The sequence below is a fragment of the Eleutherodactylus coqui genome, chromosome 2 (genome assembly GCF_035609145.1).
Source record: "Eleutherodactylus coqui strain aEleCoq1 chromosome 2, aEleCoq1.hap1, whole genome shotgun sequence".
Taxonomy (NCBI): domain Eukaryota; kingdom Metazoa; phylum Chordata; class Amphibia; order Anura; family Eleutherodactylidae; genus Eleutherodactylus; species Eleutherodactylus coqui.
This window is the reverse complement of record NC_089838.1, coordinates 117,807,755-117,835,046: the sequence shown is the minus strand read 5'-3', so window position 1 is coordinate 117,835,046 and position 27,292 is coordinate 117,807,755. Positions and strand designations below refer to the sequence as shown.

The following is a 27,292-nucleotide window of genomic DNA, read 5'->3' as shown; positions in this document are numbered from 1 at the left end:
CTGTGCGGTCCATTGCCGATTCCAGCCTCCTGATTGGCTGGAATCGGCACGTGACGGGGCGGAGCTACACGGAGCTACACGGAGCCCCATAGAGAACAGGAGAAGACCCGGACTGCGCAAGCGCGGCTAATTTGGCCATCGGAGGGCGAAAATTAGTCGGCACCATGGAGACGAGGACGCTAGCAACGGAGCAGGTAAGTAAAAAACTTTTTATAACTTCTGTATGGCTCATAATTAATGCACAATGTACATTACAAAGTGCATTAATATGGCCATACAGAAGTGTATAGACCCACTTGCTGCCGCGGGACAACCCCTTTAATTAAGCCTAACTCAACAACACAGTATACAATACTGGGTAGACAAAAAAAAGAGAAGAGGGAAAGAGAGGGGTTATAAGTTGACTACAGAATTGAAAATGAAGTGTGGGAGAGCAAGAGGGGTTGGGGTTCCACTGGGGGAGACCAGGTAAGAACAGGTGGAAGGGCGGCACCATCTCCCCCCCACGCCTACATCACAATCCATGTTGTCTCTTACTTCTCAGCCCTTGTCCCCTCACCATCCCATTCTCAGCTGGAACTGCTGTGAGTCCCGGTATATGTTCCACATCGCCCAGGTCTGGATGCCGTGACCCGTACCGTCGGTCCCTTCGTCGCCCAGTTCCTCCATGTACATTAGTTGGTTTAATTCCTGAACGAACTCCAAAATGGTAGGGGCCGAGTTGCTACGCCAATGACGTGGGATGACTGATTTGGTTGCAGTACGAAAGTGTCTTAGGAGCCCTTTTTAATAGTGGCAAATGGGCCGGGAATGATCGATAGAAGGGCCATTTGTGGGGTGGCCTCTACCGTGCAGTGTGACGCATCTTCGTACAGTTCGAATACTTTGTTCCAAAAGGGCCTGATGAGTGAGCAGTCCCACCAGATATGTAGCATGGTACCACGCACGGCCCCACATCTCCAGCACACATCTGGAGTTGTTGGAAAGATGCGGTGGATTACATCCGGGCATCTATACCACTTGGAGAGGAGCTTAAAGTTTTTCTCCTGAGCAGCGCAGGCTAGGGGTAATTTATGTGAGAACGCGAAGGCCGATATAACTTGTTTAAATACTTCAGTAGTATAAAATCAGTTTCCACATAAATATTAAGTACGGTAATATTTGATTCAGGTGAATCTGTGCACTCTCAGTATATCCAATTCAGACTGATTGATCACGCTCCAGTATTAAACATTGCTGGATGGTATGTAACACTTTTAATTCTGTCTCCTTTGCCTTTGAAACTGTCCTCTGAGCAAATTGTGCAAAAATCTTTAACTGTAGGGAATAGCACTGTGCATATGGTTTGACTATAATGAAAAACACGTCCTTGGTGTGTTCCTTTGAAACAAATATCAGCTAAAATGCTTTTAGAAGCTGGGGAATTCTGCGGCCCATTAACCTTATGTAACTTTACGCTTCTCAATAAAGTCAAGTGGTCAATAGTTATCAAAAATCACATTTTATTTCAAACTAGTTAGATTACCATCTCACAAAATAGGACTGTAATTTACAAATATTCATGTGTTAATAAAGACATAAAACACATACACAAAGTAATGGACTGCCCCATGCAGTACTGTAGATGCAAGTGCTACAACATTACAATTCCACAGTGACTAAGTGAAGTTTAATGTCATCTTTAACATATGTACATAAATGGGGTTAGATACAATAAAAAGAGATATTCTGTAATCTCAGGTAATTTCCTAATTTCAAACTAAACTTAATGTCAGCTCTGGGTTATTGGACTGGTGCCCACAGTCCTGTTGTGCCTCATTTACAGTAGGACCAGAAGCAATATTCCTTTCATCTCTTAAATGTTTTCCATCACTGAGTTGATAAATTAAAATAAATCACTCAATAAAAAAAAAGTTCAAAGCAATAAAACTTGCTATGACCTTTCCACAGCATGGAAGTGCAATCTATAAACATAACACGAATAAAATAATGCTACAAGTATAAAACAATGCTTAAAGGAGAACTAAAACCATAACTATAACACATGCCTATATAAAAGGCATGAGGAGTAAACTAATTGTAATTGCCTAATACACCTTAGACCCTAAAAGCAATTCTTTAGTGTAATGCAATGAGTTTAGGAATTATTTACATTAGGTTTCACAAATGTCCTTTATGTGGTTGAGACAAGATGTAATATGCTGCATAGAACTACTGTATATAGGTGTATTGCTCATTGCTACTAGATCATCTGATTTAAGCATTTGTCATTACTTTCCATGGGGGAGAGCTACATTGGTGACTCTATATTACTATACAACTGCCATCTGTGATCTTAGCCTGCTGCACCTTTGGATAAAAATGACTTAGCAAATGCCAATTTATCACAACTTTGTGGTTATATGATGGCTAATGTGATAAGTAGCATAAATGCAAATTACTTTATTTACCTAAAATAATGTTTTGTGCTGAAAAATTTCTCTAAATTGATGTCCACTAGGGGACTTCCTTCCTTCTAATTTGTTACCCCCTCCCCATTGTCCAGTGAAACCTATCTCTAGTAACAGAGGTAACAAGACTAACAGGCCATGGAAGAGGCTGATGACTCATACTGCCCATAAAAGTCTATGGGGAGGAGAGAGGGAGGGAACTATATGGGGGAGACTCATACAGACAAGCTACTTGCTGCTAATGATAAGTTATTTAATGTCCCACTGCTCATAAAATCACATCTACACTGCTCAGTATGTCTGTATAATGTCCTACATGATGTAGTTAAAGGGGTTTTCTGACTTTATTCTTTTATATAGTTTTGGGCTCCATGTGCCCTAAACTGTATAAAAGCAATATATTTACAGTGGTGCTGGAGCATTGTTTTGGCCCTCCCTGGGCTCAGTATTTGACAGGGGACATCACTGGGTCTCCTGGCCTGGTGACATTCCATAAGTCTGTCATGTGGGCTTCAGGACATCACATTGTTGGGCATTCTATTGGCTGTAGAGGTCACCTGAGTGAACAACCAAGTGACCACTGCAGCCGCAGAAAACAGAAGAACACAGTGGTGGTGGGGAAGCAGCACGGCGTAGGGAAGGTAGTACCTTTTAAAAAATATATTTTACTGTGTCCCCCCACTGCCTCCTATGTTTGTAGTTGTCAGAAAATTACATTAATTATGTGTGTTACAGAAAGCAGAATATGCTGTGTTCTCCACATGCAGTGTATGGGATATATCATTGCAGCTGTCTCCTCCCACCAGCTCAGAGAGAACTGAAAATTAGTTACACAGCCTGCAGAGGAGAAAATGGTAAGAAAAAATGCCATATACAAGTCATTTAATGGCCAGGAATAGTGTATTACACACATCACAACTTATTCTAAAAAGTCATCTGAATGTGTGGGTACATTTTCAAATACCCTATAAGGGCATTCTGAGTTAATAGAGAGGGGTCCCTTGTATGGGATCAATAACATTTAAAAAAATCATGTATAGACTTTACTAACTTTGAGAATTATTAAATATATTCATGCATAAATAGTTCTTGTTTTGTGATATTAAAATGTTCTAATTTCACTGAAAATGTAGGGACGTACCCCTAGTATCTATAAACCAAGCTTGCAGTTCTTCAGTCAGAGCCCACCAAAAATGGCTTTGGGTAATGACGTCACAAAAGCACTGAGTGCACTGCAGTAGTTTATTTCCAGTAATCTTGCTGTATTGTTCGCTGCCAGTCAAAAGCTAATGAGCTTCTTGTTCTTCGCTTGCGTAGATGTTCCTTCTTCTCTTCTCTTGGCATTGTCTTCTGGCTCTAACAGTTTAGCTCACTTGCTTCGTAAGACAATGGCAACAGCAACAAACAGCGGGGTTTAACCTCAGCATCCAGCCTGCATAATGCTTCCTCCAGACCGCTTTGTCACGCTCAGGGTGGTGAATATCTGAAAGCAAAGATTTAGTTGCTATTTAGAATACTTGGATTTTTTCTTAGTAAGGCACTATGATTATTTCTAAATGCAGCGACGAATACAAAAGGTAACATTTCTGGAAATTTAGTGTATGCAAAGACAGACATAGTGCATGATTGGAGCAACTACACCTTGTTTCCCTTCCTGCTCGCAGAGATGAGTGCCAATTTCTGAAATGTCTGAGGTCGTATTTATACAGCCAATAGCGAGTCGAGCCTGAGATTGTCGCACACAACTCGCATAGCACTGAACACGGGCACCCTTTCAATTGAATTCAGATTAAAGGGGTGAAATCTGCTGCAGATCTACCATGAGAAAATCTGCAACAAATCAGATACGTGTAAATGCCCCCTAAGGGCGCTCATTCACAAAAGCGTATTTGCGGAGTGTATTGTGCATGTAATATGCAGTAAATAGAATCAGTCGTGTAAAAAACACACAGTATGTCCCAATTTGGTTCATATTATGCACTGAAATAGGCCACTGAAGTGACTGAGCCAGCACAAATACGAAGTTAAGGGTTCCTTCAGACAGCCGTAAACTCAAATGCGCACGCTACACCGTGAATGAGGTTTGAGGAGGTCGATTTGCACATGTATCAACAAATAGTACTGTACTTTTTGTGCATACCAGTTCACACGCACGACACTCCCCACCCAGCTGTGATTTTAAAGTCTTTTTAGCCCAGAAAGGTTCAAATGTGTTCTTTTTTTCACAACACGGTGCAACGTATGGCGCATTTGGATGCATATTGAGTGCGCATTTGCACACCTCCCATAGACTTCTATGGGGCCTTTAGTGTGCAAATATGCAGGAAAATAGAGCAAGTCCTATTTTTTTTCCGCATGCGTTAAATGATCATCCAAAACATGTTTATGACAACGAACCCATTGACATCAATGTGCGTTGCATGCGTATATTTTATGGTGATACATTTACTGAGTATTTGCACAGCATATCAATGGCCCTCCTGCCTTTTGTTTCGCAGGATATTTACGTGCACAAAAACCCGCAGGAATGGGCATAAAAATGGGCATGGATTCCATCACTAAGTATTGTTCCCTAGAAGTATTGCTAATAGAAAGAACATGAGTCCGTACGAAGGAGCCATATGTTAGGGAGGGCAGTTCATACACACTGAATAGATATGTGTTGAGGCCCTATAATAATGTTTTAAAGGAATTTTCCAGGCCACAACTATTGATGATTCTGATTCTCATTGAGTAAGTTATGGTTTAACCAAATTTCATTAAAATGTGTTCAATAGTCTTGGGGTTCTAGACGCTTTTTCCAGGCCTCCGGCAAGTGGGATGCCCTGAAGAACTGGTATTGGTGCCTTTGTAGTTGTTGGTGCGGTTTTTATTTATTTACTTTATTTCATTTTCAGCAAATGTGTCTTTCAGTATCTGTAATACTGTATGTAAAATGAGGTTTTACTTGTTTGTTTTTTTCATTTTAACTCATTAACCCTTTCCAATCCACTGTCTGACATCTAAAGGCATTCTGATTGAAAGCTGTACAGCTCTGATGTCGGAAGACGTCCGGCAGGGTATTCTTACTATACATTACTGGCTGCTCTGTTGTCAGGGGCCTCTCCAGCATGTCACATACCGCAGTACTGGCTCTAGCCAGCAGATGGTGCCATTGTATAATGGCAGAAAGAGAAAGCCCCCTAGGAAACCCTGAATCCAAAATTGGATTGCAAAGGGTTAAAGGTAATAGAAAAAAATGCTGTAGAGATGCACACTAAAGACTATTTTACAATTAGCAAAAATCCTGCATTGAAAATAATTCTATAATAAAATTTGATGCTAGTAACATTTGTCTGCACTTTTCTAGGGTGGCTTCACAGGCACGTATTTGTGTGCGTCTTTGCACATGCGAAATTTGCGTGTGCAAAACACATAGAATAGAACCCATTGGTTAGTTATCATTTCCTTTATTGCACATGCATTTCTTGGGTGAGCAAAAAAATAGGACCTGCTCTATCTTTTTGAGTATTTGTGCAGCAAAGGCCCCATAAAAGTCTATGGGAGGTCCCCAAATGTGTGTGATATATATAAGAGGATGTGAATCCAACCCATCTGTCTGCATTCGGCCTTAATGTGTATATTTTTCAGCATGTATATTGTCTTCTGTGTGCTTAGAATTCCCTGTCTTGTTCCTTTTACATTGTAAGCCTCTGCGAGCCGGTAAAGTAATAAACAATTTGGGCTGTGCTTTGTTCAATTTACACATACAGTGGTACAGCACTGCGGGGGAGCCTCCTCAGCAGACAATATTCTCACATCCATGCTGTTCTGACAGGATAACCAATTTTTCATTCCAGTAATACAAGATAATAAATTGTAAGTACAAAAAAATAATAATAAAAAAAAACAAAAAAAAACACCTGATCAACCCCTTAAGGACGCGGCCATCTCTACTTTTCAAAAGCCATAATGTGTTTATTTTTCCATGGTCATAACCATATGAAGCCCTGTTTTTGGGTGGCAAACTGTAGTTTTTATGAATACCATTTGATTCACACATCACGTATTGTTTAAGTGTTATTCATTTTTGGGGTCGGGGTGAAAAAACAAATTAGTTCTATCATTCATTTTTGTTTTTTGTTACGGAATTCACTTGCAGTATAAATCATGTGATACATTTTTTCTGTGGGTTGGCACGATTACAGCAATACCAAAAATTATCTTTTGTTTTTCACTTTTTTACAATAAAAAATCTTTTTTCGAAAAAATTTTTCATGCATCATTGCATTCAGAGACCCTTAACTTTTTTATATTTTTATGGATGGAACGGTGTAAGGGCTTGTTTCTTGTGTGACAAGCTGTATGTTTTATGGGTACCATTTTGGGGTGCGTATAGCTTTTTTGGGGTGCATATGACCGGACCTTGGTGGAGTTGGGGGTGGCGACAGCTGACAGGAAGCTCTGGCGTGGGTTGGTCCATGAGGTCACGAAGAGTTAGAAGCGACTGAACGAATAAACAACAATGGCTTTTTTATAAATTTTTTTGAACATTAACCCATTCCCGCTGCAGGGCGTAAGTTTACGTCCTGGGACCGGGGTACTTCCCGCAACAGGGCGTAAACTTACGTCCTGGAGATAGCGCGGGATCACATATAATCCAGCGCTATCCCGCAGCGGGAGCCGGCTGTCAGTCACAGCCGGCGTCTCGCTGCAGCAGCGGGGGTACATCGGAGATGCGCCCGCCACTGTTAACCCCTTCCCTGCCGCGATCTAAGTAGATCGCGGCAGGGAAAGAGTTCACAGCGGGAGCGCGGCTCCCTCTGTGTCTCCGGCCGGAACTCGCGATGTCATCGCGAGAGCCCGGCCTGTCACCATGGCAACAGGACGCCAGACACTGGCGTCCTGTATTGCCTATGCCTGAGATCGCTGTATGAGCGATAAGGCATGGGAGAGCAGTAGCTCTGCCATGTCTTATAACAGCGATCATCAGGGCAGTGGTTAAAGTCCCTCAGAGGGACTCAAATAGTGTAAAAAAAAGAAAGATTTAAAAAATGAATTTAAAAAAATGTAAAAAAAAAAGAGTAAAAAACCCATTTTTTATGCTTTTTCTCAGATTAGCATAAAAAAAGGTAAAAAAAAAATAAAACCCCACATATTTGGTATTGTTGCGTCCGTAACGATGCGTACAATAAGTTGCACATGCTTTTGACTGTGCACCGAAAAAAACACTAAAAAAAACGCAAAAAAACTGAGGCAAAATGCTCATTTTTAGCATTTTGCCTGACTAAAAACGCAATAAAAGTGATCAAAAAAGTCGTATGTACTCCAAAATGGTACCAATAAAATCTACAGCTCGTCTCGCAAAAAATAAGCCCTCATAGAGCTCTGTACATCAAAAAATAAAAAAGTTACGTGACTTTGAATGCAGCAATTTAGAATAGAAAAAAGATTTCCAAAAAAAAGGGTTTTTATTGCAGAAAAGTGGGAAAACCTAAAAAAAATGTTGGAATTTTGGTATCGTTGTAACCGTACCGGTCTGCAGAAAAAGTGGAAAGTCTCATTTATGCTGCATGATTAACGGTGTAAAAAAAAAAATAAAAAAATCTATGGCAGAATTGATGCGTTTTCTCTCTCTGCTATCATTAAAAAAAAAATAAAAATTTTACAGTATAGTCTATGTACCCAAAATTGGCATCGATAAAAACTACAGTTCGCCATGCAAAAAACAAGCCCTTATACGGCCGCGTCCACGGAAAAATAAAAAAGTTATGGCTTTTGAAAAATGGAGATGGAAAAATACCAAAAAATCGCTTGGTCCTCAACGCCAAAATAGGCCATGTCATGAAGGGGTTAAAGGGAAAAGTGTGCAAAAATGGGGATTTTTATGTTTTAATGTGAATTATTGTACTGTTCTTCCCACCTTTTTTATGTCCCATCAGGGGACTTAAGCCTGCAATCTTACGATTGCTCAGATACTACACTGCAGCATTTCTGTACTGCAGTGTATTATACAATTTCCTTGTCAGTAAATGCTATGGCAGACCCAGAAGCCACTGTTAGGCTGACATGGCAAATTTAGACCTGTCGGCCCTCTCTTTGTTAACTGCATACATGCCATGATCAATGTTTATCGGGGCGTGTAAGGGGTTAACAGAAGGATCAGTGTTCTTGCCATTGCAGTGGGAAACTGGCTGTCAGTCCTAGCTGGCTCCTACTGCACATGGTGTGGACTTAGCTCCTGAGCCCTCGCCAACCATATAATGCAAATATATGCCATTCCACGCAAACTCCTTTCCACCCAGGATGTACATATACATCCTGGAGCGGGAAGGAGTTAAATCCTTATACGGTGTTAGCAAAAGGCTAAAGTGTGATTCTTCTCAGTGAGAGAAACCAAGTGATCTTGTAGATATGATACCTTTTATCAATAGACTAGGTTTGCTTTAGCTTTGGGCCCTGTGCACAAGAGTTGTCTGGTCAAACTTGGTGAATGTGCTTAGCTCAGCATTACTACTACATAATGTATCCATCCTTTAGTTTATTTCCTGCTGCTCATATAGAACTCAATTCCTATAGTTACATCATGTGCACCTTGCACTTTACTGTTAGGAAGGGTTTAGCTTTGGAGCTGCAGAACTAGCAGTCACAACTGGGCTCTGGTGTCTGGAGGGGCCCAAAGACCCTTCTGCCACATAGTAAACCCCCAGTATTATAAATGGTACTTGGTAGGTGACGGGCCCTGGTACAGGTTTTTCATTGTGGGTCAGGGGCTTTAAGTCACTCCTCTTATCTATAGACATAGTACTATTCACTAGACCAGTTGTTCCGAAGTTACCCGAACACCAAAGGACTGCTGTTCTGTTCTCGTGGCAAAGACAATAGGAACTAGGAAATGGGTTATATCTATTGGACCATGGGCGAGTTTTAAAGTATATAAAACCCTATAGCTGATGGTGTTAAAAATGCTGACTCGGTATTGGCATTGGCAAGCTCGGCCCTACCATCCTTCTGTACAGTATATGCAGCACTCCAACTACTTCTGAGACAATTACCACTAAACTGTCATGTATGAATCAGGCCTACGATGTGTGCTAATGTACATACTGACTGAGCTATGCATTTGATATATCCATTTAACCCTTTCCAATCCACTGTCTGATGTCTAAAGGCATTATGATTTAAGGCTGTACAGCTCCGATGTTGAAGATGTCCAATGGGGTTCTCTTACTGTATATTGCCAGCCTCTCTGCTGTCAGAGCCTATCCAACGTGTCACCTCATGCAATACTGGCTTTAAACAGCATATAGCGCCGTTGTATAACAGCAGAAAAAGAGTAAGCCCCCTAGGAAAACCAGGATACACATTGAATTGGAAAGGGTTAAAGATGCATTTCTGCAGTGTGTCTGGCTGCACGGGATTAACTAGAGTAGAGAGTAATTGTAACAGAACAATTAGAGAAAATCGCAATATGTCTGTCCGGGGTTGTTCAAAGACCTTAATTAACTGTATCAAAGACGTCTTTTGTGGGAGTATTATGTACTGCTTTGACAAGCACGATGTTCGGTTTGGCGGCCAAGCTTATTTGATGTGTTTTTATGTAAGTTTCCTCATGAGGCACATTGAAGTTTTCACTATGTAAACAAATACATATGTACTACGGTGTCAAAACAAAGAAAGTCACCCATTCATTTACTGCCACGAACGTGTATAACATGTCCCACAATAAGGCTTCATTTCCACGGTAAAAATGTATTTTAAAAATCTGCGCAAGTCTCCCACGTGTGCGATCCGCGCCCATAGGGAATCATTGGGCACCCACAGGTATTTAAATACCTGCGGATGTCATTCTTTCCCAGCGTACAGAGGCGGGAAAACACCCTCAGCATGCTCCATTTTCTGTGGTTTTCTAACACGGACGGCTTCCACGGTCAATGGAAGCCATCTGATCTGCGACACAGCAGCAGATGACACTGTGGCTGTGCCACGGATCCGGGGAAAAGCAGGAAATCTTTTTTTAAAAAAAAAGAAAGAGGATCCAGCTGTGACGGAGGACACCTGCGCGTCTGGACAGGTGAGTTAATGTCTTTTTTGGCCTCATGCCTGCAGGCACGGCTGGAAACTGCTGCAGGATTCTGCATTGGGAATTCATGCATGGCCGTGGACATGAGGCCTAAAAGAAATGTATCCAGATGGTTTCATAAAAAATTGTGTACAATTCTATTATTAATATACAGTACAGTATATATGAGGGGAGTGCACTATGAATCATCCAGATGATGAATGATATATATGAGTGTACTATGAATCATTCAGATGATAAATCATAGAATGGTAGGGTTGGAAGGGACCTCCGGGGTCATCGGGTCCAACCCCCTGCTCAATGCAGGATTCACTAAATCATCCCAGACAGATGTCTGTCCAGCCTTTGTTTGAACACTTCCATTGATATATACTAGTGTACTATGAATTATCCAGTTGATGAATGATATATAGTAGTGTACTTTGAATCATCGAGATGATGAATGATACATATGAGTGAACTATGAACCATCCAGATGATGAATGATATGTATACTGTAAATCTATCAGACAGGCGGATGTGGATCCATTTTGCCACTCACCGATTTGACTTAGGACTACTTAAGGAGTCAGCACTTGGGGCACCCCTGGTTTTCACCCTTAACCCTTCCAAGTCATTACTTGTAAAGACAGTCTAGGAGGTGTGGCTGCTGATGTTAAACAGGGCCAAAGCACAGTACCTGACGGTGTGAACTGAGATGTAGCTGCGAACTAGCACTGGTCAGGACTGGAGCACAACTTCAAAAATAAAGTGCACCAGAGGTCAGGGCGACAGCAAGCAAGTAACAAAGTCCAAAAAATGTAGCCAAAGTCAGGGAGCACAGAAGTCAGGCAGGTTAAGGAACAGGCAAAGATCAGAATACACATGAACAGAGGCTGTCACAAGTGGGTATGAAACCAACTGCTTGGGCATCTTCGATGGAGGGAGGATGCCTAATATAGCCAGAGGTGGAACAGGATTGAACGGAGACAGAATTAGGGAGCATACGCTGATTTTTTAGAAAGAGCGCATGTGACCCCTATTGGCACACAGAGCGTGTGTGGAAGGACGAGTGTGACATGCAGCATGTGGTTGACAATGGTGCCCGACAGCAGCCCCAGCAGTAGGTAGCGAGGTAGGCAGCGGTGCCACGCCATCACAGAATCATCAAGAAGATGAATGACATATATGAGTGTGCTATGAACCATCCAGATGATGAATTATATATGTGAGTGTACTATGAACTACCACCATGCTAGACCATATTCACTATAATAAGCTGCTGTTACATTGGGAATACTGTTATACTGTTCCAGTTTCATGATAGCATGGACTCACATGACTTGACATTTAAGCAGTATGGGTATAGTAAGGTCATAAAACCTTTATTTCCACTCTAAAGGTCCATTTGTATGTGTGAAAAACAAGAGATCTTAGCTTTAGCACTTCCTAGTGAATCGAGAAGTTGGGCATTGCTCTGCAAAGTTGCTCAGTATATTAATGTCAGTTCTGACCTTGGAAAGAAATCTTCAATAAATCCTACAAATTGCCGTAACTAGTATTAATTTTTCTAAAGTTGGATGCATTTTATAATTTAGAACCAAGATCCTTTTTTTCTAAGCAGGGACTTTGTGCTGACTTCTAATGAGACTGCAACTGCCATAATTTTTAAGCTTTGTCCGGCTTGTCTTGATAAAGAACATGTTCTGCATTTCTATTCCAGGGCCTGTCTGTATTGTTGGTAACTGTTATGTGACATGCATACTGGCATCCTGTAGTCTTGCATATCTATGATATGAAGTATCATATTCCCAACACTTACCTCTGCACATACTGGGTGTATTCCTATTGTAGAGTCCATTTGTTCTTTGGTGAGACCACATTTTATGGCAGCTGCAAACCCTTGCGTAATTTCTCCAGCATTAGGGGCAAGGACATGAAAACCCACCACTTTTTCCTGGTAGAGAAATAATATAGAAAATTCATATATTTTTTTATGTTTTTGTCCGTTTTAATTAAATAATGTATTAATTCATGAACCCCTTCCTCACATCCACTGTATACATACAATTAGACTGGGCTCAGAAGCTGAGGTCACAATTGATGTCAGATGTACATAACAGTTGTTACTCTGCTGTAACAGCTCAGATTGAAGAGAACTCCAGCTGTTTAATCACTTAGAGGATGTGGTCAGTATAAACTGCAGCATCTAAGGGGTTTGACAAAAGGGCTAAAATCCCCATCGGCATTCCTACAACGCGCTCGTGGGGTGCCAATAGGTTGTCATGGTACTCGGGGGGCTAATGAAGGCTTCCTTGTCTATAATCTTACTTCTCCTTTTAGAACCTGTCAAAGCTAGGGCTTATTAGTATAATGCTGACAGGCACAGTACACTGCCATACAGAAGTGATCGCATGGGAAAATCCTCTAGTGATGGTAAAACAAAAATGTAAAAAGAGTTTAATAAATATTAAAAGATAAAACAAAAACGCAGATTAAAAGCTCACTGCCTTTTCCCATTTATTACATAGAAATCCCTAAACAATGAAAAACACAATGAGTATTGCTGCATCTATACTCGTCCGTAAAACGAAAACAGACTGACTGCATTGCTGTTTTTTGGCCACCTTGTCTTGTCTGACAACAAAATTGAGCAAAAAGTGATCAAAAAGTACTGCAAAACCATACCAATAAAACCACAGGTCACCCTGCAACAAACAAGCTTTCACACAGCTCTCTCAATGGAAAAACTAAAATGTTATGGCTCTGGGAAGGCAAAGATGAAAAACAAAGTGGGAAAAGGTTAATAAATTCTTAAAATATTTTAAAGGGGTGTCCTGAAATTTCTCTTTTACATAGTTCCGGTCCTCCCCTCCTGGTGCCACAGCATTTGACAGTTGATGTCACACGGCCAGAAGACCTGGTGACATCCCGTAAACCTATCACATGGGCTTCTAATGTAGACGCCCTGCGGTAGGTTCATGGGACCTCATTAATGACGTCCCCGACCAGCTGCCTATTGGCTGCAGCAGTCTTGTGTGTAAACAACCCATGTAACTGCTGCCATAGATCTAAACTGAAGACCAGAGGGGCAGTAAGCAGCAGAGCGGGAGCAGTGCGAGGTGAGTATGCATAATTGCATATATATATATATATATATATATATATATATATATTTTTTTTTTTTTTTTATTTGACTTGGGTTCGTCCCCCCACTGCCACCACTGATTTTTATTGGGAAACCTCCTTTTAATAGAGAAAAAACTCAGAAGTTCGGATGCACATGCATAGACATCAAGTAAGATGATTAAATTCTAGCATTCCTCATCTACCACTAGGAGGCGTATTGCACACTGTTTACACACTGGACTTAAAACAGTATACAGCGAGCTCCTAAACTCCCCCTAGTGGCGAATGCAATCAGAATTTCAGCACTTGGTGACTATGCAGGGGATTTGGAGCCCTGTATCACAGAATCCTTCCTCCGACTAGTATAAAGGTATATGTAGAAATGAATAAGAACAAACTTTTCAACCTAGAAGGTCAACATTCACATTAAGCATTATAAATCAATGATTGTTCTGGCTGCCAACAGCGAACGGTGCATGATGTTAAATTCATAATACTGTTGTCAGAAATGAAAAAATATATTAGAATAACGATATTCTGTAGTTTCTAACAGATCTACACACAAATTTAGTTAGAGAGGAATTACCTCTCCCGGGAAAGATATTGAAATGTCAGCGTTTTCTCCCGAAACCTCTATTACTTCTAAGTGTGACAATTATTGCCACTTTGTGCCGAAGGAACTTGATCACTGAGGAACAGTCAGTATGTGCCAAGCGTCCAATCTCTAAGGCAATCGCTACCCTGGACATGCGGCACATAAGTCAGCATGTTTTATGAGGGTCAATAGCCTTCACGAGTCAGGTTACTAGAATTGATGCTGTTCTCCTGTATTCAATTCATCATCTTTATGATTACTGCCTGTCACATTACCATAGGCAGCACAACACAGGTGAGTGGTGCAAGGTGACAGCCACCTTCCAAGGAGAATGGTAATTTGATTTCTTTTTTTCCTGATTTAAATTTGAAATTCATACCATGGATATCTGATGTGGCACTAAACTAGAGGCGAGAAGTGACGATGATGGATAGATCATTTTATTATCCTCATCTCTGCACATTTTACAGACTGCATTACTGGAGAACACACTTTATTAAGTCTTATCAAGCCTGCACTTTAGGGAAATGCAGGCGCAGTTTTGATGACAGCTGGAAAGTCGTAAGCAGCACTCCTTTATTATGTTAATTCATGGGATGTGTCAGGTCAGAGGAGAAAAGCAATAATTGCTACTTATCATAAAACACCAGCTTACGTCCTGATGAAATCCTATGGTCAGATATGAGGGGTTTTTTCTTTACAACCAACACTATGTATTTACTTGCTGCCAGTTGCTGCCAGTTACTGGAAAAGCATTTTAGTGCTTACAGAAATAGTCATTCTCAGAACATAATTTAGTCTTTAGAAAGAATAGACAGAATGAAAGGTTATGTCACTAGCGGTGACACAATGAATTGTTTACCGTGCAGTGAGTGTCTTGCAGGAAAAAGTAATTAAATACCTACAGATGGCATAAATTGCCTGCGCTTATTCAGTACATTGTTGGGTGTGCTGGGGGAAGTCAGAGGTTAAAATGTTTTTAATGTTTTGCTGGATGGGTATTACCGTGCTCCTAACTGAGCAGTAAATATATACGTATGGTTCTGCTTGATACCACCTACTGTTATAACATATAACATTCACTCCAAGCTCTTACTGAGCTGTCCAAGTGCTGAAAAATGCAAAAGGAAAGCACAAAAAAACTGAATGAGAACTCTTACTAAGACTATTGGTACCGCAAAAGTCAACATTAAGGGTGAGCAAACTTTTCAAAAGTTTGGTTCAACCAGTTCATCAAAAACTTTTCCGAAGTAGTTCGAGTGAAAGCAGAAGTTCATAAAAACCCCTAAAAAATACTGAACACTGTCTAAGACTCCTTAAATAGTGAAAGTGGTGGTCTTCTTATTCTTCTGCTGCTCCTCTAGAGATGGAAGAAGGTAGAAGAAGCATGGTTAGCACTGTTCCTTTGCAGCACTGGAGTTATAGGTTCAAATCAGACCAAGGACATGGAGTTTTATCACCAGCACGTTGTTTCTGGACTCTTATACAGTGTTCAATACTTGTTTTAGAGGTTTTTATTATAATCTGTTTTCCAATTTGAAGAAAGACCTCAAGGGAACAAAATTTGACTCCATTTCAGATGCAATTGCAACAGCTGACTCTTGGTTTGCCAGCCAAGCAAAGTCATTCTATCTGGATGGGTTGATGAAGTTGCAGCACCGCACTTAAAAACGAATTGATATCCGAGGAGACTATGTACAATAACTGTAAAATTCCACTATTTTATGTCATTTTTTTGTAGTCAAAGCCAATAACTCTTAACCCCCTCCCCCCTCGTAATCCATCTCACTCAATATACACCTTATCGGTTTTATTACTCTTGCCTGTGTATTAACTTTAACGATAGTTTTAACACTATGAATCTCTCATTTATTAAAGGGGTGGTCTCGCGAAAGCAAGTGGGTCTATACACTTCTGTATGGCCATATTAATGCACTTTGTAATATACATCGTGCATTAAATATGAGCCATACAGAAGTTATTCACTTACCTGCTCCGTTGCTAGCGTCCCCGTCGCCATGGTTCCGTCTAATTTCGGTGTCTTCTTGCCTTTTTAGACGCGCTTGCGCAGATCCTTCTTCTCCCTTCGGCTCCGCTCGACAGCATCGGCATTTTGGCTCCGCCCCCTTGTACGCATCATCGCGTAGCTCCGCCCCATGACGTGTGCCGGTTCCAGCCTCCTGATTGGCTGGAATCGGCACATGACGGGGGCGGAGCTACGCGATGACGCAAAAAGGGGGCGGAGCCAAAACGCCGATGCTTCCAAGAACAGCCGAAGGGAGAAGATGCATCTGCGCAAGCGCGTCTAAAAAAGCAAGAAGACACCGAAGTTAGACGGAACCATGGCAACGGGGACGCTAGCAACGGAGCAGGTAAGTGAATAACTTCTGTATGGCTCATATTTAATGCACGATGTATATTACAAAGTGCATTAATATGGCCATACAGAAGTGTATAGACCCACTTGCTTTCGCGAGACCACCCCTTTAAGTAAATGTAGTCATTATTATTTCAAGGGCTTTATAAATTTAATGTAACAAGTCTTGATCAGAACATAGCTTCTAAGGTTGATAAACTCACTCATCATTTTTTAGGCAATTAATTTAACGAATATGAAAAGACAATTAAACATAGCAGCATCACAGTGCAATACTGGACACAGCACACAAGATGCTAGATTTTGCATATTTAAAGGAAAGGTCTAGTAAAATACATTTTTATTATATTATACAGGTGTATTGTTCTCCTGGTAACCCCATTCCGGAGATTATGCCACACTTCTCTCGCTTTGATGGTGTTCCTTCTCTTTTTACCATAACAGCAGCTTTCGGCTGCCGGCGCAGGTGAGAGGTGAGTTGCGGTGGTGAGCGGGGGGGAGAGAGGGAGAGAGAGAGATCTCCCCTCCGTTCCTCCCCGCTCTCCCCCACCGCTCCCCGCCCCCCGCCGGCCCCCGAATCTTTAGAGACGAGCGGGCAGGTACTCGAATAAGGCACTACTCGCTCAAGTAGTTTGCCTTAGTGAGTATGCTCGCTCATCTCTAGTCACAACTATCTCGCATCTCTCGGACTTAATTGCTATATGAAGCCTTTGTTGCACTTGGGATCTACGTAGGTGCTTGAGGACGATAGTTTGCTATGTATAGCAGATCACAGTGCATGGCGGCATACAATTTATGCATTACCTCCTCCAGTAATATAATTTTTAAAATTGCCTGCATGGCGACAAACAGTTCCATTAAAAACTAAAAAAAATGATAAAGCGACTAGTAGAATTTAGATGACCTGAGAGTTGCCTTCTTGCAATAGTCTGGTAGCCTCTATTCCCTTCTTCTCTTTCCCTTTTCCCTTCCTCTACCCCCTCACCCCTTTAGTTTACTCCAGCATATGTCTTAAAGGGGTTGACCAGGAATGGTATAACATAGCTGCTGTCAGGGCAATGGAAGAATTCATGTACAAAACAGAGGGGAAGCAGTGGAGCCTAATGCTACACTTACAAAAAAAACATTGTAAAGCCCATATAAATTGCTACTGCTAAAATGTTTTTCTAACTTACATTGTCTTTTATGTTGCAGATGACTTTTGCGTAACACTTGTTGTTGTCTCTTGCCGGAACAGTCCATTCCAAGGGCCAGAAATAACTGTGGTAAACCTACAAAAAAAATTCATGAACTTTGGACAAAGGCAGCAAAATAAAATATAAAGCCAAAATAAACTGTGCAGGGTACATGTGATGGGTGGGTGAAAATTCTTGAATACTGTAGCAGTACAGTAATAGAATTAATAGAAATGACTCATGTTATCATTTAAGAGTAAATGATCTTAGGCTGTGATCATATGACCAATATTTTGGGCGCAGTTATATATGAAAAAAAAATAATATATGCATCATGCATAGATGAGAAAAATGTGTATCATGTCATCCAGTAAAGTCTAACCAAAATCATTATCAGCTCTGTTCATTATTGTTACAATTATTGAGATCGCTGCTTTTTTTAAAGGGCCCCTGAAAAACAAGAGCTGGAAACTGGTAGGATCACTGCTCCACTGTTCCCTTGCACTAGTCTTGATAAACCTCCCAATGTGAAGACGGAATGCTTCTTACCTCTATATTTTCCTCTCCATACTTCAGTATGGCATTTTCCTCAGATAACCCGCAGGCACCATATTCCAGAGGAGTAAATACTGTTGTTGGAACGTTTATATAGTCACACTATGGGAGAGAGGAAATACATACAATTAATGCTGAGCGTAAATTATAAGGCATAATGGCTTTGTTAATCACCTAATAGGTGGGTAGATATCTAGCTAAAAGCAGGCGTGAGACTGAGACATAGACATTTCCTATTATGTAGTTTTCAATTGTTGCTCAATTGTGGGTCATTTTCATTTTTTTAATATAGATTTGTATTTTATTGTGTAATTTGTCCCCCTGTGATGTCATATAAGATCTTTGGGGGACACTCACACTGTCATTTTTTTATTTTTATTTCATAGTTTTCCACCATAACTGAATCATCCATAAGATTAGAATTGATAGGAGCCCCTGCCACTGTGGAAAATATCCCTATAGTGTGAAATAGTTACTGGCAGAGCTGATCCAGATCAGCTAAGACCCAGCAGCCCTACAATGGTAGAGGGCATCCGGCAATCATGTAAGTAGTAAGGAAGCCCCACAAAATTCTGATGCCCTGCGGGTTTTCTATACACTTTAAACCTTGAGATTTGTTTAAAGGCGTTCTGTCATAAAAAAAAACAAAAAAAAACCGCTATACTTACGTATTCCTTGCTAGGCAGTCTTCTTACCAGGTCTTCACCTCACCGATGTTCTCCTGGTTCCTCCAGTCCCTCAGATCACGTCACCTCCAGCTGGCTTGATCCTCTTTTTCCTGCGACGAAGCGTAGATTTGCGGCATTCCGCTTTCTGCAGGTCACTGTACCCAGTGAGTAGTGACGTAGTGTTCACTTCCTAGCAGGGAATGCCGATCCTCGGCAGCCTGCTTCAATGCACAGGCACAGGACCTCACCGCTGTGCATACTATATGAATACTAGTGGCGAGATCCGGCGTCTGTGCACTAAAGCAGGCTGCCAAGGATTCGACATTCCCTGCTAGGCAGTGAATGCTACATCACTCATAGCATACATTGACCTGCAGGAAGTGAAATGTCGGCAATGTACACTACATAACAGAAAGGAAAGGATCAGGCCGGCTGGAGGTTACGTGACTCGGGGGACTAGAGGAGTCAGTAGAAGATTGGGGAGGGGAAGATGCAGTAAGAAGACTGCCTGGTGAGGAATAGGTAACTGTAGGATTCTGTTTTTAATGACGGAACCCCTTTAAGGCCTCATGTCCACGGGCAAAATAAGAATTAAAATCCGCAGCGGATTTTAGCTCTTCTCCTGCCCGCGGATCCGCACCCCATAGGGATGCATTGACCACCCGCGGGGTAGATAAATACCCGCGGATCGTCAATAAAAGTGATTTTAAAAAAAATGGAGCATGAAAAAATCTGGACCATGCTCCATTTTCATGCGGGTCTCCCGCGGGGTCGGCTCCCGCGGGCTTCTATTGAAGCCTATGGAAGCCGTCCGGATCCGCGGGACACAAAAATCTGAGTTTACTCACACGCTCCGGTTCTTCTCTTCGCTGCGGCACCATCTTCTCTCAGTCGCGGCCGGATCATTTTGCTTCGGCCCGGCGCATGCGCGGGGCACGTCACCGACGTCATCATGCACATCCGCCGAGCCGAAGAAAGAAGATCCGGCCGCGACGAGAGAAGATGACGCCGCAGCGAAGGAAGTATCCGGAGCGTGTGAGAGGTAAGTTAATTCTGATTTATTCCTATTTTCAGCCCTCATGTCCGCGGGGCAGGAGGGACCCGCTACGGATTCTACATGGAGAATCCGTAGCGGGCCTGATTTTCCCCGTGGACATGAGGCCTAAGGGGCAAAAAGTTTATGGCCTTCCCACCTCCAGGGATACACAATATTTTGAAATTGTCATTTTTGAAATTGAGAAAAACGTTAATATAGATAATGTGTACAATTTACAGCTGTCCATTTTAGGAATAAAGGTTTGTGTTTTATGCTTTTTGCATCCTTTTTAGAATTTTTAATGTTGGCTTTTGTGGAAATTGGGCTTCTCATTTATATAATAGATCTAAATAATCAGATCCATCCTCTGAGAATTCGCATATTTTCTGTAATTCTAATGCCTTATAATGGGTACGTAGGAAACAAATCATATGACTAGACATCAGCAGCAGCAGTCTCATATCTAACCATGTACATAAGTGAGATAACTGACCTTTACTGTTGAATTTCCGTATAGTCTTCTGGCCAAAAAGCGACCTGCCTGGATAGCTACTGGCGTTAATTCTAATTTGCCTTCCAGCACATCTCCAATTGCATAAATATGAGGTACATTTGTCTGCTCTTCATCATTAACTGGAATTTTTCCTGTTCTGAAAGACATGACAAACCAGATAATTGTTACATTTTTTTATTAAAAGGAAACAGCCTTTATTAAACCTGCTATAAGGGCAAACCAGACTGAGCTGCAGTATGTATTGCCTACTTATATTTCTGAAATACAGTTGCAAGAAAAAGAAAGTGAACCCCTTGGAATCACCTGCATTGATTGCTAATAAAATATGGTCACAATTATTGACAAAATCAATCAAACTAAAAAATAACACAGAAACAGTTATAACATTCATATCTTATGAGAAAAAGTAAGTGAACCCTTACATTTAAATGGATTTTCCCATGACCTTCTTCACAGCCACTATGTCCTTCCTGATTGCTGCTGACCATAACATATGGCTGCTGCAGCCAATCACTAACTACCAAAGATCACCAGCGATGAGCTGCAGCAGTAACAGGTCCTGGCCAACAGCAACGGGGAAGGTCAGAATGGTTGTAAAGCAATTTCAAGTTGTAGGGAAACCCCTTTAATAACCTGTAGATCCCCCTTTACTAGCAATCATCTCCACCAAATGTCCTGTAGCCACAAATAAGATTTCCATGATGAGGGATGTTGGACCATTCCTAACTGCGCAGCCCTCTTCAGGTCATGTCAATGGGGTCCGTTATCATAAGACAGACCCTTTCAGCCAGGGAATTCCCCTTTCCTGCTCACCGAACTGAGCAGGAAACCAGAATCCCCACTGCAGATGTAAAAAGCAGCCTTACTAGTGTACTTTGGGTCAATTACTTTTTGCATCACCCAATACCAACAGTTTGGGTGTTATTAGCTTCATTAGATTGTGTTTGTCTATAACTGTAACTTCGAAAACAATCAGACCACATTTTATTAGTAATCAATGCAACAATTCAAGTATTTCCAAAGGGTTCACTTATTTTTCTTGCAACCGTTTATGATATTGACCTAGGCTAAGTTCACAACACATTTGGGCCATATAGTTGACCTTTATGGGGTTTTTTTATTTCCATTATCAAAAATATACCTTAAAGGCTATTGACTATTTTGGGGGCATTTTTTACTTAAAGGGACTCTAGCATCAGATACACGTTGCCCGAACCATAGTGACTTTCTGTGAGATGCAAAATAGTGGTACATGACTACTATTTAAAACATAATGCATATGCTAATTGTGGGCTACATACTTTTCATTGATCTTTACTCCAGGTATATGTAGGCCAATGGTTCTCGTGCATGCATCTCTTCCAATAGCTAGTAGAACCTGCAAAGCATTGTAAAATGATTAATGAGGTATTAAAGATAAAGGCAATAATTAGAGCATGAGTAAAGGTGTCAGAATTAGTTTAACACTGGCCCTCTGCAAAATAATCTACACATTCCAAATGATGCAGAAAATGTACTTTTCACTTCTTGCAGTGGAGGGGGTAGTTTTTATGTATTCATTACTCACAGTGTTATATTCTTCTGTAATCTTCGTACCGTCAGTTGACTGAGATGTAACTTTCAATTTCCCAGGTGTCCCTGCTTCTATCTGTTCTATCTGCAGAGAAAATATAATATGTTAGGCACAATCCAATCTAAACACAACTAAACACATCTTAATCCTAAACAGAAGAATGAATTGGGGAATTAATCAAATTACTCAGACCAGCAAGCAGATTATATCTAGAGCTTTAATTCTCTGGCGCAGGTCAACATTAATGTGTGAGTGTATCTTCGTAAAAAGCCGAAAGTACGGAATACAAATTATCTGCAATATTAAAATTACATTCACTTTATTTTTTTTTTCTTTAAAATATGCTCCGCCGGTTTTGATAATCAAAAACTCATCAAGCGTTCTGTGTTTTCATTAGTTTAAAAGAGGGCTAAAAAAGTTTTCATTTGGACAGTACATTACATTAGCAGGACACAGGACATTCATTCACACCAATTAGTTCAGGTACTGTGACTTTGGCTTGTGACATATTATAATTGCATAGGGTCAAGACCAGAGGCATAACTTGAAGCTTCTGGGCCCCAGTGCAATACCTGTAACCGGGCCCCCAACTATAATGTTTTAGTCATAGTACTGGGCTCCCTATATGGAGAAGAGAGGCCTTATGGGCCCCATAAGGCTCGTGGGTCTGAGTGCAACTGCATCCCCTATAGTTACGCCAGTGGTCAAGATAGCAGACTCAGATTTTACAAACTAAATATCCTTTACTGTTGATTAATTGTACTTGAACCACAGTAATATCCTGTAGCTCAAAGATAGTTGATGAATATTTGGCACTTTGTTCATAGTACCGCTCTTTTCAGAGTGACTATTGAGCTTTTCTAGGGTGTCAAAACATCGCCAGTTAGGGAAAACTATTTTTAACCAAATCCAGGAAAAGCAACACCATTTTCTGAGCCAAAAACATCTGTAAATTTTAAAACTGCTGTTATTGGCTGTCAACCTATTGGCAAACTACTTGAAAATGTGGGCCATCTCAGTCCACAGTAATGAAGATTTAGAACACCATGCCAATCAAAGTAAGGCTTAAATGGATTTTAACATATCAAATTAACACTGCTAGTGTACAGTTTTCTAATGTTGTACAGATTTTTCATTAAACAGGTTGAGTGAAAGCACACGTCATTAGGCATTGGTTCCAGACAGCAAGGAGAGCCCTGAACAAGGTCCCCCTTTTTGCTGGACTCCCAGCATGTTTCCACTTTAGGTTCTTTTGCTGTCCAGAATAGATACGTGCTTGATGAAGGGTGCTTTCTCTAGAATCTCTGTGGATTGATTTGGATGGGCAGTGGTAAGCTCACCAAGAATATGTACCCACATCTCCAGCTGTAAATGTGCTCAATTGAAAGTCTATTGGCTTGTCTTCAGTTGGCTCGTTGTAGTAATTGGTGTGGGTCTCAGTACCCGGATGCTCAACAATTAAAACTTTTGACATGTCTCTGTCTATGACATGTTGAAAGTTTTTAGAAAGCAGTTACACTTTAATGGTTGGTCTATATGTTGTGCACTAGTAATTGAAAATTAAAAAAATAAACGTGAAAATATATAAGATATTATATTGCACCTTTGTTGGCACAAAATGTTTGAGGAACTTCACTCCGTGCTCCTCCATGTGTTCACCAATTTTTTCAGCCAGTTGCTGGTCAAAGCCTCTTAAGAGAATTGAGCGCACCATAACAGTAACATCAAGCCCCAGTCCTGCCAGGAAACCGGCACACTCCAGTGCAACATAGGATGCCCCGATTACCAGAGTCTTCCCAGGGCAGTAGGGAAGGGAGAAGAGATCATCACTGAAACATAATGGAGAGCAGATGATTAATGTAAAATGTGGAGCACATATAAGTCATGTCCATATGTGTCACTATTAGCTCAGCCCTAGGTTGTTATCTTTTTATAGTAATTACAGACTCAATAATTAAAAGGGATTTGCCAATCATTAAAAAAAATATGCTTATGTTGCAGCAGGGGAAATAAATAAAGGCTTTAGTCTCTATAGAAAATATTGCTATCTTTTTATACACTACTTGTGAAAAATACTCCAAAAATACAATGAAAACAAATACGGAAAGTTTGGCTATTGGTCGTTTTGCGGACCCTAACACCCAAGGCCATAAGGAGGCCATAAGGTACCTTTACATGGGGCGATTATTGGGGGATAGTTGTCCCATGTACATGTGGCCACAGACAGGGCACTGATTGACAATTCCTTTACTTGTAGAAGTCACATGGATTTTAGCTCATCTAAAAATCAAGCAACTAATGGCCTACATAAACAGGCAACAGCAAATTTATGAAAAACTGCCTGTTTGCAGTGAATGGAGGTGGGCATCTGGAACGATTCCGTCCCGCTCTACCTTCTTTCTCTGTAGGATTATTGCTCCTGAATGTGGGATAGCAGTCGGATACTTATGCACCTGACAGTTGTCCTATGTAAAGGTAACCTTAGGCTAAACTTCATGCATTTGTTCCCTGTGTTCACATTAAGACATTGTTAAATATACTGTATGTCGTACGTAGCAACATATGAAAACTCAACTCAGTGTAGCGATTATGATTTTTGATACCTTGTAATGCAGTATTCTTTGTCACCAGGTATTCCAAGGTACCGTGGCCTTTCTCCAGTAGCTATCAGGAATCTTTCCGCTGTATAAAACTTTACTTTTCCTTTTTTGTTGGTAGACTTTAAAGAGAGAAATAATACATTAAAGAATGCCATCCTGTTGTAACAGTTACAAATATGCCAGCAACAATGTACATATTTCTACAACTTATAGGAGTAGCCCAGTTGTAAACTATTCATGGCCTATCAGCAGGATAGATCATCAATAGTAGATCGGTAGCAGTCTGCCGCACGGATCCCTACAAATCAGCTGTTCACGTTCCTAAACTGACCTGATTTCTGCAGGAAAGCAGATAGCTCCATTATTACTTAAGTGGGCAGGCTTGGTATTACACACAAAGGTATTATTCACTGCAATGTAATACTAAGCCTGGCTGCTGCAGTGCAAATAGAGCTGTCTGCTTCCTGCGGAAATCAGCTCATTACACTAGCACACTGACCCACGGAACCCGGCTGGTAGGCTCACGCTGATCTACTATTGATAAATAGTTTGCCATTGGATAACCTCTTTAAAGAGCTGTAATTTAGACTTAAACGTATTTTAATTTTGTACTTAATAAAGCTACTATAATCTTAAAATATACCGCTTCTCCTTGTAATGTATATGTGCATGCATATTACCCACACAGGTATATATGTACTATTCAGAATGTATCCACAGGAAACCAAGTTTGACCAATAGAGTAGGATTGGCTAAAGTGTAAAACCGCTGTACTACTGAATGGGGTTAAACATTAGTCCCTGTACCAGGTGCATGTACAGAATAGTGTTATATCTGGAACAACATTGGAGAGGCTAAAGCACCCCCTTTGTTTTGTTGATTGTGGTTGGAGATCAGACCCCCACTGATCACACTTTCATGTCCTATGCTAAACATAAGCTATCAATGAGTATTTCTAGCAAATGAGTCCCAGTTTTACTGATATCCTATGTAAAAAAAAGTCAGTTGAGTTTTAACATACTACAGTACTTCTTTTGTACTACCTTCATAATGACAGATTTTACTGACCCAACTTTCAGTAGGCAAAAGTTATGTTATGTTTGGTGATCATAGAATGGTAGAGTTGGAAGAGACCTCTAGGGTCATTGGGTCCAACCCCCTGCTCAGTGCAGGATTCATTGGAGACCATGCCACCATAAATGTATAATGCAAATAATTGCATAGTTTTAGTGCCTTTTAAAGCTAACCTTCATTTATCTGTATGTCAGCAAGAGAAGCAAAGTTTTGATAAACTGGGCCATGTTGCGAAAGCTACATCTAGGCCCCTACACCTACTTTCCAATGATCATTGTATATAATTATGACAATGAAAGACCATATAGAATAACATACATTATAAAATACATTTATTTGCATACTGTGATAACGTTATCTATTCTGAGTACAGTGATACCTTGGGTTAAGAGTGCCTCAACTTACAAGCTTTTTGACTTAAGAGCAGGCTCTCTCCCGAATTTTTGCTTTGACTTAAGAGCAAAAACTTGAGTTAAGAGCCTTGCTCTCAATGGGGCTGCCGCTGCTGCCAGTGGCCCCATTGAAAGCAATGGCCTGCCGACAACCCCTGCTGTTTTTTGGGGGGAAGGGCTTTAAACATAAGCCCTTCCCTGAAAATCATCCCTAGCTATAGTAAAAAATATATACTCACCTGTCCGCCGCTGCCGGGGCTCAGGTGTGTCTAGCCGCCGCTTGTTCTCCCTGCATTTTTAATCCCCGCCTGCTGAAGAGTTTCAGAGCAGTGCAGGGAGAACAAGCGGCGGCAGACAGGTAAGTATATATTTTATTTTTATTTTTTACTACAGCTAGGGATGATTTCAGGGAATGCCAGTGTACTATTGCTTTCAATGGGGTAACGCCATCCCCATTGAAATCAGTGGGAGAGCTTCTTGATCCGGAATGGATTAATGGCTTTTCCATTCATTTCAATGGGGAAAATGGTTTTGAGATAAGAGTGTTTTGGTTTAAGAGCTCCATCACGGAACAAATTAAACTCTTCACCCAAGGCACCACTGTGTACTGTTGTAATGGGCAGACTATAAGTTGTGATTGCTATCTCTGCAATTCTTGTGGCTCTACTAGTGTTTTTCCACAGAGTGAACATAATATCTACAATCACCTATGTGAATGCATGCTTCTGTCCTTACCTTTATCTTATGTGGTTCGACAAACTCTCCATAGCCATTTTCATATTTTACTTTGTTTTCCATTAGTGACACCCTGTAGTTCCAGTTCAGAGAGCCAATGTAATTCTGGATGGATTCGGTCATAATATCCCAATTATGTTGCACTTTTGGAAGAAAAAGCACAAGATGAATTTAAATGGTCAAGTGGTGATAGAAATACTATAATTGATGTGAATTTATACAAGGAAGTTAAGGACAAGGGTAGATTGTAACCTATTTTCTGCCTACTGGGTTAGTTATGAGCTCTTGGCTCCATGTCAAGTATAAGTTACTACTTGTGAATAACTTGCTTAGTGTTTGCTTGACCCATTGAAGGATGATGTCGCAAGTATAAAGGCT

At 40.9% G+C, this 27,292-nt stretch overlaps 1 protein-coding gene across 1 annotated transcript in view; it reads right to left on the bottom strand.

Moving 5' to 3' along the window:
- Window positions 1-1,480: 1,480 nt before the first annotated feature.
- TXNRD1 (thioredoxin reductase 1) overlaps window positions 1,481-27,292 on the bottom strand; it is a 72,905-nt gene continuing 47,093 nt past the window's right edge. The window contains exons 8-17 of the mRNA XM_066591442.1: window positions 26,915-27,057; window positions 24,717-24,832; window positions 23,717-23,942; window positions 22,108-22,197; window positions 21,842-21,918; window positions 20,520-20,676; window positions 18,317-18,424; window positions 17,768-17,863; window positions 12,314-12,448; window positions 1,481-3,933 (exon numbers count right to left, since the gene is read on the bottom strand). Of these exons, the coding sequence (XP_066447539.1) occupies window positions 3,871-3,933; window positions 12,314-12,448; window positions 17,768-17,863; window positions 18,317-18,424; window positions 20,520-20,676; window positions 21,842-21,918; window positions 22,108-22,197; window positions 23,717-23,942; window positions 24,717-24,832; window positions 26,915-27,057 (1,211 nt within the window). The 3' untranslated portion in view covers window positions 1,481-3,870. The remainder of the gene's footprint in view (window positions 3,934-12,313; window positions 12,449-17,767; window positions 17,864-18,316; window positions 18,425-20,519; window positions 20,677-21,841; window positions 21,919-22,107; window positions 22,198-23,716; window positions 23,943-24,716; window positions 24,833-26,914; window positions 27,058-27,292) is intronic.